At 38.6% G+C, this 15,392-nt stretch overlaps 1 protein-coding gene across 2 annotated transcripts in view; it reads right to left on the bottom strand.

Annotated features, from left to right (window-relative positions):
- Nucleotides 1-3,979, bottom strand: part of MMD2 (monocyte to macrophage differentiation associated 2) — a 757,289-nt gene extending 753,310 nt beyond the window's left edge. For both annotated transcript variants that reach the window (XM_044089489.1, XM_044089487.1), the window contains exon 1: nucleotides 3,389-3,979. In XM_044089489.1, coding sequence (XP_043945424.1) covers nucleotides 3,389-3,462 — 74 coding nt within the window. In that variant the 5' untranslated portion in view covers nucleotides 3,463-3,979. The remainder of the gene's footprint in view (nucleotides 1-3,388) is intronic.
- Between the last annotated feature and the right edge of the window lie 11,413 nt (nucleotides 3,980-15,392).

Below are 15,392 nucleotides of genomic sequence, written 5' to 3'. Positions count from 1 at the left end.
TCCAGATTGCATGTGCTTAGAGGTATGGTGGGAAATGATACATTTCCCACTTCCAATTGTTCTGTAATCTCACAAAGGAGAAAAGCTTTTGCCCCCCCCCCCCTGCAAAAAAAGTAGGTTTGTTTTACTTCAAATTGTTGTGATTCAAAGTAGTGTGTATTTGCATCTTTGTGATTCAAGCTGTTATACTGTATTAGTGTTCAAACTTTAGATAGTCCAGATGCTTGACATACACTCGTATGCACATATATACATACACATATACAGATACAGATACATATGTACACACATTTTATATATGTATAAAAAGATTTTTTTTTCGAAATTATTTCCATATGTGGTATGTGGCTTCAGTCGTACTGGACAGTGATTTACATGTCAAGTGATATGCCGTTCTTCTAGATGAGCACACCTTTACTGCCTCTGTGTTTTGTTATACTTCCTAGCATCATTTGTCACTTCTAAACTGTCTTCTGTACACATCTAATAACTGTCAGTGAGCTTAACTGGCTATAAACAACTGTATAGCTGCTGTCCTTTCCTCCAAAAGCTTGTCAGGTGTTCACATTTTAATTCATATCCAACGACAATGGAATCTCATAATTTTACTCCACTTCGAAATAAACAGATATCATGTTTCTTCCTCATTTTTAAGCATTCATTTCTGGCTTGCACCAGGAAGTAAATCTGGATATGAAGGAAACCTACAATCACCTGGTTAGTAGAAAAAGAAAGGGATAGAAATGCTACTGCAAATTTAGCTGTTACTTGACTTCATGGAGTGGATATTTTATATGTAGCTAAGTAAATGGTTTTGATGCCACATTTGTTATTATACATCTTACATTTCAAAAATAGTTGATAAAATGCAAGCATTTTAATTAAAATATATTTTATTACATTCCTTTGTGGGTAGATCAGGAATATGAGAAGCCAGATGGAACACTCTTTTGCTGTCTAATTAAAACCTGCATTGCATCCCAGAAGTTGTTCAGCATTTAGAAATATGTACAACACTCTCCTACACACTTTGACAGTAGGTGGATTTTCAGCACCTTTCTCTTTTCTTTAATGTGTATTCTTCTTCAAGGTGTTTCCACATGGGATCCATAGTGCACTTTTCTGTACTGTTCATAACATTTCTTTGTAGCATTTATAATTGATCAGTCCATAATAATGAATAATAGATAATGTCCAATGTATTCATGAAGCTGAGATTTAACACTGAGAGCAAAGCCTGAGGTTACCCTCTCCTTTTCATGCTATTACAGAATGTTATTGGTTTGGTTATTATTTAAAATATTTATTTTAATGGGCTTTTTTGCTCTTTCTTAAACATGAAGTGTTCCATTTTTGCTACTGAAGAATCTGTGGGAGAGCTAAAAAGGAGGAGGAAAAAAGGGCCTCAGTCAGGGATCTCACTTTTAAAATATTGCTATCCATCACTTAGAAATTTCATTGAATAAAATAATTTAAATCAATGTGCATTTTCGGAAGTAAAATGAAAAAGTCTGCAAGTTGTAAGGTTGTCATTGTTGACTATAGTTCTCACAGTTCTGTCACAAAGTTACTACATTTGAGAGGAACTGGGCAAATGTTTTAAGTAAAACTGGGAATGATCTTGAAAATCAGGGACATTTGACAATTGTGCATCACAGCATCAGAATGGGTCTTATAGTTTAAACAAGCTCTTTCTTCATTAGCCCTTTGTTCACCAAAAGAAATGGAAGTTTAGCAGTACTTTTAAGAGTGATGTTTACCATTTTGACTGGTTTGGTCAACTGACTGTACAATAAGGTTTGTAGACCTTCAGAAGCATCAATTACAGGAAAAAGAACTAAATTAAAGTAGTGATGTTACAAAGGATGTAATAACTACATAGGAACATCATATTTAACCTTATCTACTAGTAGAAATAAGGTAGTCTGATTTGTTGTAATAAAGCTTAGTAAATGCAGTAACAGCAATGGCAAACATACAAATAATACCTGATACAGAAAAGGAATCATTAATAGAGCAACAAAGGAAAAATATTCAAAACTAAAAGAAAAGCAGAATTTGAGATAAAACGTTTATATCTTACCTTCAAGAAATTGAAGAACACAGAGAGCTACATCTAATGACAGTTTATGCGTTGGATAATACAGTGACTGCTAACTTCTTGTACAAAGTAAAGAGATAAGATGGCATTAAATAAGAACTTACTTTACTAACAGGAATCATAGGGACCACTATCAAATACATCATTAGTTAATTTTAAACTGAAGTATAACTGTTAAACCAGTCTTGTCTGTTTACCTTAGCACTTGAGGTAAGCTTACTGTAACGTACTACAACTCATAATTGGTACCTCCATCATAGCAGATGCATTACTTTTGATCCTGAATACTGTAGCATAGAATTCAACTCTGGAGCTTCTCTCTCTCCTTTGTGTTAAATTTATTATTACACAGTGAAAGAACAAAGAAAACAAATATTACAATCTTGGTTTTGATTAAGGGGCAGAACAATCTACATTACATGTTTGGAAGTACACAGGACTGCCTTGTGTAGCTAGTGTACATACACCAAGTACTCTTGTCTGTTTTTCACACCTCAAATACCTACAAAGCAGCATCTGTAATGCTTTTATTTTACCTAATGAAATAAAAATCTGAGGAAGAAAAGTCTTTGTTACACAACAGATATGGAGCATGCCATTAATAATGCTGAACAACTTTGTAACTTGATAATAACACATGAAACTGTGACTGAATGATATGACGAGAGTATATATAACATTAACTACTTCTTAGCAGTGAAAACTTGAGTGCCGTTCCTTCCCGTGAGGTTTTATAGCTGGTACAGTACACTTCTAATCACTTTGTCCACTTGTATGATTAAGTCTTCTGTTATTTTGTTCTAATGTGCAGCGCCCACTCCTGACTATAAAGGTCTGTTGGATCTTCCCAGTCAGCGAATAAAATGGCACTTGTAAAAATAATAATAATAATAATAATAATAATATATGTATGTTTTTCATTGAGAGAGTTTTTATACTGTATTTTGTCTCTAGGTATGGAGTACCACTCTATGATTTGTTTAGCTTTATGGCTTTAAAATAATGTATTGAATCGTTCTGGCTACAGGTGTCTGGAGAAGAGACCATAAAACTAATCTCCCGGCCACCCACCCCCGCTGACCAGATTACTAACTGTGGTAGTACTTCATATACACATTACTTTATCTGCCCTTTGCCACACATGCTTTTTTTCTTAAGAATTCAGTTTGAAGTGATTGGGAACACTTGGGCCATTGAAAAATTATCTCTGTTATATTACTAAGGTTTCAGAAATCAAAAGGGCGGAAAGCACAGTAATGGTAACATTTGGTACCTCTTTTGGTTTACCTTGCGTATTTTGTTTTTTTAAAATCCAACATCTCCGACGTTAGCATCTTTCCTGTTTCATCAGCGATCAACATCTGACCACCCCGTAAAAAGTAGCTAGATCACTCCAGGAAAGGCGCTGCAGCAGGTCCAGATACCCAGCCTCAGCTGTGGATGAAGAGGAGGGCGAGAGGCACTGGGGGACGAAGAGATTTCAGATTCATCTGGCCGAAGAAAGCTGCTGGTTAATGCATGGGGACAGCGTCAGTCTCTCCACATCAGGCAGCTACTCGCCCATCTCTCCGTTGGTAAAGGGCTGGGTGGGCTAAAACGAGCTGCTCACGTTTCTGTATTCACAAGGCAACTTTCAAATGCTTGAGTAGACGCTGGAAAAAGCTAGTAGTGGACACAAGGACGGAAATTATATCGCTACTGTAAGTAACTTGTGAAAGCCTTACAGTTGTGGTACAGGGGTGGGGGTTGCACCGCTGCCACGAATGAGCATCATCCGTTCATCCTTTATCCTTCACTCTCTCCAGCAGGGAGAGATTCTGCTTGTCAAGAGCTTAACTAGAGTACTGCACGGATCAAGTATCAGCACACAGATTAGAATTTCAAATGTAATTAAGCATTTGATCATGCCTGGGTAATATTATTACCCAAGATGTTGGCATTGCTCTGTGAATGCAGGATTTGGGCTGATCTACCTCATGTCCAGCCTCTGTGTTTTTGTACCACCTTTCATGAAAAAAACATGAAACAAGGAAGCAGTTTGCAGATAACAATGGTTCAAGAAATCCAGCACCTAGGAAAGCCAGGCTTGTAGGCTGGGATTTTATTTACTGATTCCAAAACAGAGCACGGACAACTCATCTCGCACGCTTTTAAAACGTGTCTTTATTTTTGCAGAGAAAGTAGTTAGCACACATGGAACAGCCACCCTTTCTACAAACTCAGTGATTTAAAGAAAACTTACCCCGATCAATATTTCAGATTTCAAACTGTTAAAACAAACTGGGCCATTAAAAAAAGAAAGTGTAAAGAATTGTGCTGATACTGCATTTTAGTTTGCACTGGCTGCCAGCGTTAATCCTATCACTGAGGGTGTTTCCTGGTCACGGAGATCCAGACACAATATATTAATTAAACTCGCCTCAGTAGTGAGAATTAAAACGTTAAGTCCAGTAAAAAAATCAATTATTTTTTTTAATCAAGGAAGTAGGTACAATGAATTCTAATCTTGAAATAGGGAACATCATGTATCAATCAGTATTTACTTGGCTCTCAGATGGAATCAGCACAGCATAAAAATTATATATTTCTTTAATATTCCATGAGTGTGTGTCAGCGAGTAACATTTCAGTTATATTAAATGTTTCATTCAGCTATTTAAGTGCCTCGTCCAATTATTTTATATGACAATGCTGTTTTCTAGTAAACATTATTATGCTAACAGGTTAATGGAGTAATTAAAGTCTGTAGTGTATATCACTAATTAGTCTCCTTAGATCGAAGGTGACTTTAGGTAATTTATTTACATTAATTGCAGAATGTTCCATTCTTCTCCATGTGCTTAGGATGTTGAGCAGCTGTACAGGTCAAGGACCTTTGGGGTGACAGAGGACACAGGATATACTGGAGATGAGGTGACCTCTATGGTAGAGTATGGGAGCTAGATATTGTGTGATCTGGCTAGTCAGGCAAGAAATGTAATATTAGATCTGCATAAGAGAGGGCAGCAAGAGGCAAACAAAGAGGATGGGGTGGGAAAAGATGGCAAAGAGAAAAAAACACAGGAGGGTCTGGGTAAAGGTTGCTACAGGAGTACAGACAAGGTGGGAGTACAGTAAGGTGAAGGGAGAAAGTTGGTGATGCGGCCACAAAAGGGAGGATGGGAAGAAAGCCAGGGTGGAATGAATAAAGCAAAGCTGTGTGGCAAACAATAAGTAAGAGATAGTGATAGAGGTGACCATTCAGTAATGAATACTATAAAGAGAACAGGAGGGAAACAGACACAATAGAGATTCAGTCTGATAGGACAGCTGGAATGCAAAAAGGTAAAGCTGCTAGCAGTGGGTGTGAAGGGGAAGGGGTACAAATAGGAAGGATACTGGCACACGGCTGAAAGTAAGAGTAACGGAAGCAGTTCAGGACAGAGAACATATTTGGTTGTTAGAGACCCCTCACTAAGGAGATTAAATGTCTAGAGAGCTGAGTGAAACCAATCTCGAGCTTAGACTTGGTAAGATATGGGAAGAGGTGTGACTAAAGTGATAACCATGACAACCAAGGAAAAAGGATGGATGGGACGGTTATCCCACTCCACAAAGGGGGAGCCACCATGGACCCCGGGAACTACCACCCCTTTAGCCTAATGAGCCTGGTCTGCAAGGCCATGGAATGTATCATCATGGAACTTATAAACAAAGACATTGGTAATCTCCAAACTCTGGATCCCACCCAGTTTGGGTTTGTAAAAGGCAGATCATGTCTCCTAAACCTGATAGACATCTTTGAAGCAGTCACCAAAGCTGTAGACGAGGGTAAGGTGGGTCACACAGCCTATCCAGATCTCGCCAAGGCTTTTGACACCATCCCCCTCTCTGGAATTATATATAAACTCACTAAACTAAGTATAAATCCCTATGTCACAAGATGGGTTGCCAACTGGCTCACTGGCAGATCTCACACTGTGAAAGTAGCAGACTCCAAATCTGACTTCAGACCAGCGACAAATGGAGTACCACAGGGTTCAGTCCTGGGTCCTCTTCTGTTTGGTATCTACTTTTCTGAAGTACAGGCTAACACAGAAGGTCTTTGGCTAATGAAGTTTGCAGATGACTGCAAACTAGGAGCCATAATTGAAACTCCTAACGATGTGGACATCCTACAAAAGGGCCTCACTGAGACAGATGCCTGGTGTCAAAGCCATGGCCTCAAGCTCAATGCCAAAAAGTGCATTGTCATCCCCTTTGGTAAAAACTCTGTACCCATGAGCTACCACATAGGTGGTAGTCTACTTAACACCAAAAGTGTGATAAGAGACCTTGGGACACAGGTGGACAGTAGTCTCTCCTTTGATAATCACATCGCCACACTAGTCAGGAAATCCTCCTATGTGGCACACCTCATCACACAAGGTTTCTCATCCAGGAAAGAAGAGATCATTGTTCCCCTCTACTTGTCACTCATTAGACCCATTATAGAGTACAGCGCCCCCCTTTGGTATGTACCTCCCAAGACATCTACAACAACTGGAAAGGACACAGAAATACCTCACAAAGAGGATTACCAGCCTCAAACAGATGCCCTACGCAGACCGTCTCAAAAAACTCCAGCTTTACTCCATCACATATCACCTACTCAGCTTTGTATGTTAGGCAGAGATAATCACTATTTCAAACCCAGAGCTGTTGGACATGCTCCGTTTAAAGAAATCCTAATCCCTCCAAGCTACATGCTCTAGGGACCTAAACCTTGTCACCAAAATAAACAGAACATGCTGGTGGGATAGATTCCTGTCCCAGAGACTTCCCATACTCTGGAACAAACTACCTATCTATATCAAACAAAGCTCCTCATTAGCACTCTTCAAGAAAATTTTGATGACTGGATGGGAAATAGGAAATTCACCCCAGAGATCACCTCTGTGGCTCTGCCCTACAGGGGCACAGGAAAATAATTTTCTTGGGTGGCGAAAGCCAGGGTACCTGTTTGGCTAGGCTTGTATAGGCCCTAGGGCCGATAGCCTAGTACCTACCTATGAACCTATGAATCTATGCACGTTGGGTTGCATGTAAGTACCAATGACCTGCCAGAAAAGACAGCTGACATGGTAGCAAGCAGAGTCAGGGAAGTAGCAGATAAAAGCTAAGCGAAGATAATGAATGGAGATGGTATTCTCAGAAGTTTTACCTGTACTTGTGGCCAGAATGCAGATGAAAGATAGGATTACAGAGTATAATGATTGGTTGAATGAGTGGACCAGAGAGACAGAAACATTTCTGATTGGTAGAAAGATGAGGGAAGACCTGGCACAGACCAACACTATGTGGTTGACAGCCTCCATCATAGACTGAAAGAAACAGTGGTGTTTACTTATGGGGCAAAACATCAAATCCCAAGGTTTGTACCTTTGAACTAATATGGTAAGGAATAGGGACAATGACAAATGAGAAGAAAAAGTAGGAATCCAGGCAATAGACAGAAAACACAGAGATGCAAGACACACCAGACAGAAACTGAAGGATAATTCTGACTGTCACTTGGTAGCACTGATCTGCATTGCAAGGTATTTACACAGACGGATGGGGAAGTGCAAGGATTGAAGAAGGAGAAGAACATGATCATTGCCAGTATTATAGGAACATGGGCCAGTGACAAATAAGGGGAGGATACAGAGGTGCATGAGTATACAAGTTGTTCAAGAAGAGCTGGAGTAGCAATCAGTGTAAAGAAGGGCATCAAATATAAGGTCAGAGAGAAGGAAGAGCACCAACCCAAGAATAAGGCAAAGGAGTGGGTGGATCCGAATCCAGGTTAAGTGCCCTGACAGTTAAGGTAAATGAAGAGAGGGAGAGTTTATGGTTTGAAAAAGTGTATCATTCCCCCCAAAATATCAATGGAGGAGGAAAAGATACTGAAGGACATAATAAAGTAGTCGGGTGAAGGAAGAGGATAACACTCATGAGGGATAAGAATCTGCCAGGATAAGACTTGTAATTTCCAAGCTCGAGGACAGAGAAGGAACAAGTTAACTGAAATAATAGCCCATGAGCAGGAAGTTTAGAATTCTGAGAGGTATCCTAACCAGTGAAAAGGGAGTCATGGATATCTAGGTTAAGGCACTGCTAGTTAAAAGTGATCATACCAGTATGGAGCATAAAGTAAGGGAAGGGTAAGAATACAAAGAAAAGTGGTCATGTTGGATATTAGGACATTGCATTATAATCTGCTGAGGGATGGGATCAAAGGTGAAGTTAGAAGAGTGATGACAAACTGAGTGAGTAAACAAGTTATGGTAATGGGTCAGGGCAGGGCATCTCACGGAACAGACAAAATGGCAGAAAAGAGAAGAAAGTCAATGTGGTTACACAGGAATGTGAGACTAGAAATAAGGCAAAAGGTACAGACTAAAGCAGGTGGGAAGGAGAATGTGAGCATGGCCGGCCTTAGGCATAGGCCAACTAGGCGGCCGCCTAGGGCACCGCTGTAGCAGGGGTGCTTTTCCAGTATTTATTTGATGTAGGTAGACCAGGTTGGAGGCACCTGGGTGGTGTGGGGGGGCACTGTGGAGCCCTTTTGCCTAGGGCACCAGCTGACCTAAGGCCACAGCTAAATGTGAATAGGTGAAGGTGAAAAGATCAATGACTCTTGTAGACAAGCAAAAGAAGTAATGAGGCAGTAAAGGAGAAAGCCAAAAGGGAGGTGGCAGATCAGATAAAAAAAGAAACAGAAGAAAATAGAAAAGGAAGGAAGGAAGGATAAAAGTGCACAATATTTTGTTTCAGTCTTCACAAAGCAAAGCAAGGGGATGGTGACATGCTGTGATGAAGGCAGGGCAGAAAAGGGGAGAACACTGGACAGATACCATAATAGAGAGGGAGGAAACAGAGAGGGAACTGGCTGCCTTTAGGGAGCATAAAGCACAAGGACAATTCCCAGCATCTTCAAGAACATGGTCAGTGTACTAACAGAGCACCCCCTCCCACAATGTAGACCTGGCTAGTGCAGAAGTGGCTAGGACTAGAAAACAGCAATTATGGTGCCCTTGTATGAAGGGAAGATGGAATAAGGAACAATTTGGAGATCTGCAAGCTTGTTCAGCTTAACAATAGTGATAGGAAAATTCAGGAAGAGAATACTGAGGGGAAGGTTGGTAATGTTTCTAGAGGATAACAATCTTCAGGACAAAAAACAACACAGGTTCATAGCCATAAGGAGTTATCAATCAAACCTCTTTCAGTTTTATGATTGTGGTATTTGAGGTCTGTGGCATTACATTGAATGTTCACATCTCTGAATTACAAAACATTTTTCCATGAGATCATATCTCACTTTAATGAAAATATACCTAAAAATAAAAATATGTTTTATGCAAAGGGGGATGCCCCTGCTCTCCAGTCTCCCTGCTTTTATATACACCAACTTCAAGACAGCATAACAGTGGGGAAAGGGCAAATCCCCCCCCCCCACCCCCCGCTATACTGCAACCTCCTAAAAACACATGCTGGCGTTTTTTGAACATATGAGATTTCATTCTCTTAAACTGGCATAAAATACATTCAACAATCCAAACATTTAATACAACAAATGTCTCCTTTTATTGGTTATCTTGACAGTGGAGTAGCAGCATGTGTAATCTACTGGTATTTCTGCAAGGACTTTGACATAGTCACACACGGAAGGTGGTATATGAGGAGTAGTGCAAACAAATGCAAAATACTAACCCCTAGTCACAATAGATGTGGTGTTATGTTACTAACTCTAGTCACAGCAGCTGTGGTGTGAAGTATCTGCTGGGATAGTAGAACTGATGGTAACAAAGCAGGAGAAGATTCTGGAATGATACTCACACCTGAAATGAACCACCAGAAAGAGAGTAGGAGAGCTGTGGCACCAGTAAACAAGATGTTAAGATGTATCCAGAAGCAAGGGGGAAATGTTTTCACTCTACAAGGCCCTGGTTAAGCCACACCTTGAATACTGTGTGCTGTTCTGGAGGCCAGACAAGCAGCTGGAAGGAATCTAAAGGAAAGCCATTAGAAATATCATGGGATGAAGGGGAGGGCATAATCTGAGTGACTAGAGTTTAAAAAAGTATGGGTGACATACTACTGTCAGGAAAATGTAAGCGAGTTATCCTGAACAGGAAGGACAAAGGAAAAGGAGATGGTATAAATAACAGATTGCAGGAACTCACAGGTGACAGATTGCAAGAAGTAAATACTTCAGAGATCTCAAAAAGTACTGTTCCATAGAAAGTACTGTAGACCAATGAAATGGACTACCAGAATAGTCCGTGATGGATTACAGAGAGGAAAAACATAAGACAGATGGAAAAGAAGAAAGGGGAGGTGTGGATGGAGAGTGTATAATGTTAAATGCACTTAAAGAACAAACTATATTGTCTTGTTATCTTGTTCTGCTATCAGATAAATATAATGTAATGTCAAGCAAATGAAATTCAATTCAGGGAAAATACCTGCTATGTGGCAGACATGGCCTAGGCCTTTTTAAGTCCTCATACCATTTCTCCTTTATACATAAGCTAGGATGCCTATACCTGACAAAATCACACAGTTGTATTAGTGATTAAGATTCAGGAGCAGAAAAAGACATGTTTTATGAGGAAGACAATTCTCTAAGAATAGCTATAAGTGGCTTATCTATTTCTACCCAGACACTTCCTTAATATTCATGCAATTTTTAAGCTGTAATTGATTTCCCTTGGATGATACTAGCAACCATTTTCTGATCTTTTGTATCAGAAATTCTACTGTTTTTTTAGTTTACCAGATGAACCTGGACTGTTTGTCTTTTCAAAACACCCCAAATCCAATAATAAAATCACAAATTTTCTAAAATCTCAAATCTGGCAGTTGGTGTAGAGGTTAAGGTGGCAAGCTGTAGTTTCTGTGGTGTAGTGTTTGATGCCTTCAGCCCTCATTTACTTACTGTGTGACCTTAAGCAAGTTTCTTAACCAGCTGTCACCCCTGAAAAGGGATAATGCCCAGTGGGCCCACCTGGTTAATAAATAGGATTATTATTATTATTATTATTATTATTATTATTATTATTACTACTATTATTTCTATTAGGAATATCCACTCAGTAAATGAAGGAGTATAGCACATTCTTACAAAAAGGTTTATATTCATCTCAGAATTATTTATGCCCCACTGCATTGATGACTGAGTCATTTAGAGTTACAAACTGATTTTGTATTAGTTTCTAGACTTTTGGAAACTAAAGTTAGGCATACTGGTATTTGCCAATAAGATATGGGCTAGTAACTTTAAAAAAAGTGCCTTTAATCACAGAAAAAGAGCAAAAGATTTTATAAGTTATTAACTGTACTAAACTTCAATGTATACTTAAATCTGTTGCAAATTGCAGTTATAGCTGACAAATTTTGGAAATGTACTTCTCAAATAGGTGGCCCGAGTCATGGCTAAAGAGTGACTTTGGAACAATTTATCTACCTACCTGATAAAAAATAAATAAGCAAGCAAGTAAGTAAATAAATAGCCATTCTACAGTCAATTTTTGGAAGCTGTAAATGTTAATCTCTGCCCCAAAGATCTAAAGACATTTGTATTTCCATGGCTTATGGAAATTAGCAACACCAATGCAAGAAAATGCTTAATTATTTGAGGATCACTTGTCTGTGATGAATAAAGGCTTATTACTTTGGATTAGAACACTACCTGGGTTTCATGATTTTTGGAAATGATTGTGACCGAGCTCATCAACAAAGTTTTAAGACCACTAATTTCTCTGTTTTTATTTTTCTCCTCAGCATTTGTGGTAGTGAGGTTGGAACGAGACAGATTCCTGTGCTTGTTAATTTTTTTTTAATTTTTTTAATTATTTGAATTATCTCAACATTTATTAAAGTTCTTACACCTATGTACTGTGCTGAGATAACTGGAAATGTTATAGTTTTTTTCAATATATAAAATTCCACCTTTGAAAGTGAATCAAAATGGTGATCAAGCAGTAGTTATCTAAACTAAATGTACGTGTAACAGCATTAGTATGTACCCTCATGAGCTGCCCCGATGGTTTAATGCATCTTTACAAATCTTAGCCATTCTCAAAACAGAAATTCTGCTAAATTACGACCTTATGTTTTTTTTTTCAAATGTTAGGTCATATTATCCTTATGTAGACTATATATAACAGAAAATAAAGGTGATGACTTTAAAAATACTGGGATTAAGAGTATGTATAAGTCTTACAAACCAATCTTTAAATTTCTCAAACTGGAAACATCTTTAGAAAATAGTAACAACAGGAAGTATGATTACTGACTATACCAGATGAACAAATTAATTAATTTAAGTAGAGAGATCTTTGTTTCTGCTTTAACTGTCTGAGTATTTGATGTGTACACAGATATATTTTAATTACCATAGAAAGAATTTAACCAGATTGTAATATGTTCCTGTGATGAAAGGAGATACTGCCAGCACAGCTATCTGGAATTTTGTAAATAATTATGGAAATTAGCAACACCAATGCAAGAAAATGCTTAATTATTTGAGGATCATTTGTCTGTGATGAATAAAGGCTTATTGCTTTGGATTAGAACACTACCTGGGTTTCATGATTTTTGGAAATGATTGTGACCGAGCTCATCAACAAAGTTTTAAGACCACTAATTTCTCTGTTTTTATTTTTTTCCTCAGCATTTGTGGTAGTGAGGTTGGAACGAGACAGATTCCTGTGCTTGTTAATTTTTTTTAATTATTTGAATTATGTCAATATTTATTAAAGTTCTTACACCTATGTACTGTGCTGAGATAACTGGAAATGTTATAGTTTTTTTCAATATAAAAAATTCCACCTTTGAAAGTGAATCAAAATGGTGATCAAGCAGTAGTTATCTAAACTAAATGTACGTGTAACAGCATTAGTATGTACCCTCATGAGCTGCCCCGATGGTTTAATGCATCTTTACAAATCTTAGCCATTCTCAAAAAAGAAATTCAGCTAAATTACGACCTTATGGTTTTTTTTTTTTTTTTTTTTTTTTCAAATGTTAGGTCATATTATCCTTATGTAGACTATATATAACAGAAAATAAAGGTGATGACTTTAAAAATACTGGGATTAAGAGTATGTATAAGTCTTACAAACCAATCTTTAAATTTCTCAAACTGGAAACATCTTTAGAAAATAGTAACAACAGGAAGTATGATTACTGACTATACCAGATGAACAAATTAATTAATTTAAGTAGAGAGATCTTTGTTTCTGCTTTAACTGTCTGAGTATTTGATGTGTACACTGATATATTTTAATTAGCATAGAAAGAATTTAACCAGATTGTAATATGTTCCTGTGATGAAAGGAGATACTGCCAGCACAGCTATCTGGAATTTTGTAAATAATTATATGTCATTTGTGAATATCAATATGATTTATATAAGATGCTTGTGTTACAACTGTATTAGAACTGTATGCCATGTGTACATCAAACTAGGTTTGTATAGACGTGTGTTGAAAAGATATTTTATAAAGTGCTTGTGCTTAAAATGTAAACACAGCGTGTCCTACTGGAACAGAACAGAAATATACATGCACTATTGTAACCATTTAAATGTATATATTTAAACAATGGAAACTTGAATACAGGAGATTGGCTTCAGAAAAAATAGCTGAAATTAAATTATTTTATGGTAGGAAGAGACACAATGTCTATACTAGGGAGTTTTCTGTATTGTCTTTAATGATATAATAATTACTAGTTTTGAAATGAGAAGGAATGCAATTGTTTTATGACTTCCAGTATCTGCCAAAGATCTGAGGTCTATGTATTTTAATAGCTAGATACTAAATACTGCTAGCTTCCAGCAGTGGGGGTTTCACCTGGGATAGAGTCAGAAGGCAAGAAATGATGTCATTCTGCAAGCTATCCCAGCAGTAATGTTTGAGATATTAATTTGAGAACACCCAGATTTTCTATAGCTTGCATGGTGTGCAAGATTGGTGCAGGAGCTCAAGCAGGCAATATGTCTGCCATGCGATCCAGGAACAGCCTGCAAGGGGCGTGCACGAGCGCTCCTGCACTAATCCTGCACGGACTAAGCCCCTGTATGCAAATCACCACATTTGCAGGAGAAATCTATGCAAATTAGGTGATTTTGCAATCCAGGAAGCTTGCAACCGGCCGTGCAGGATTAGTGCTATCTGCAGAAATGTACTTGGTTAGTAACCGAGTACATTTCTGCAAAATCCAAAACGGAGCTGTGACAGCTCCAAATATAGGCTGCATATCATGTAGTAAGCATGCCAATGGCCAAGTATAAGCCCATTGGCATTGCAAACAATAAACAAAATACAAAAATCAACTTTTTTTTTTTAGCCGATCACGGCTGTTTAAACGTAGGGCAGCAGCACACAAATGGGATTGGGGGGGAAATAACAAAATGAACCTAAATTAAGCATTCTAACTAAAAGCAGTATTCTGTCATGCAAGTCAATGGAAGGCAGAAGACAACATGGCCAGTGAGTAGTGGTTGCTAAGGGGGGAGACTCAGTGTGAGACATGTAACTATGCATTATCAGGCAGTCCTATGCAAATGAGGGGAATGATAGTAAATCCCAGTTTTCCCAGCATGCGAGTCAGGTCCCAACAGTGTAAGAGTAGGAATAGCTTGGTGCAAGCCTAGGAGTTAGGAGACATCATGGGGGGTGTCAGGCATACTGTAAGTGGACTGGAGCCCTGTGGCTTGGGTTTGCTCCTAGCTTAGCACAGCTAAGCTAGGGGGTGTGTCTGAATCTGCCTAGCACTCTTTACATTGCCTAAGCGGGTGTGCATACCGCGCACTGGGTTTTAAAGGAAGAAAAAGAAAGTTAAACCAGGAAATAGCAGCACTGTCCACATTTGAGCACTCTGTTTGTGCGGCATGCCCTCGGGCTTAAACAGGAAGGCAATGGTAAGGGAAAACAGCAGTAAGAAGGTAATCAAGGAGAACTAGCATAGCTGGCAGGTGAATGTATCAGAATCAGCCAATTACACAGGCAGCAGACCAGACCAGCCCAGAACACTACTATAAACTATGCAAACACCTTCCCCTCTAGTTTTTCCCACACTCTACACCACCGGTATATACAAGTGGGGAAATTTTAACAAACAAACCTACAAAATGAGAAGGGCTGCAGCAGGCAACTAAGAACAATATGTGCAAGAGGCTGAGGGTTGTGAGAATGTGAATGCTGCTGATCAATCCACAGTGAGGAGACGGAGAAGAGTGTACAGACCCAGGGTAACCTACCAGGGGCTATATGAGCTGG

The sequence above is a fragment of the Protopterus annectens genome, chromosome 12.part0 (assembly GCF_019279795.1).
Source record: "Protopterus annectens isolate FY-2018-M chromosome 12.part0, PAN1.0, whole genome shotgun sequence".
NCBI lineage: Eukaryota > Metazoa > Chordata > Ceratodontiformes > Protopteridae > Protopterus > Protopterus annectens.
The sequence above is the reverse complement of the archived record's forward strand: the minus strand, read 5'-3'. Positions and strand labels throughout refer to the sequence as shown.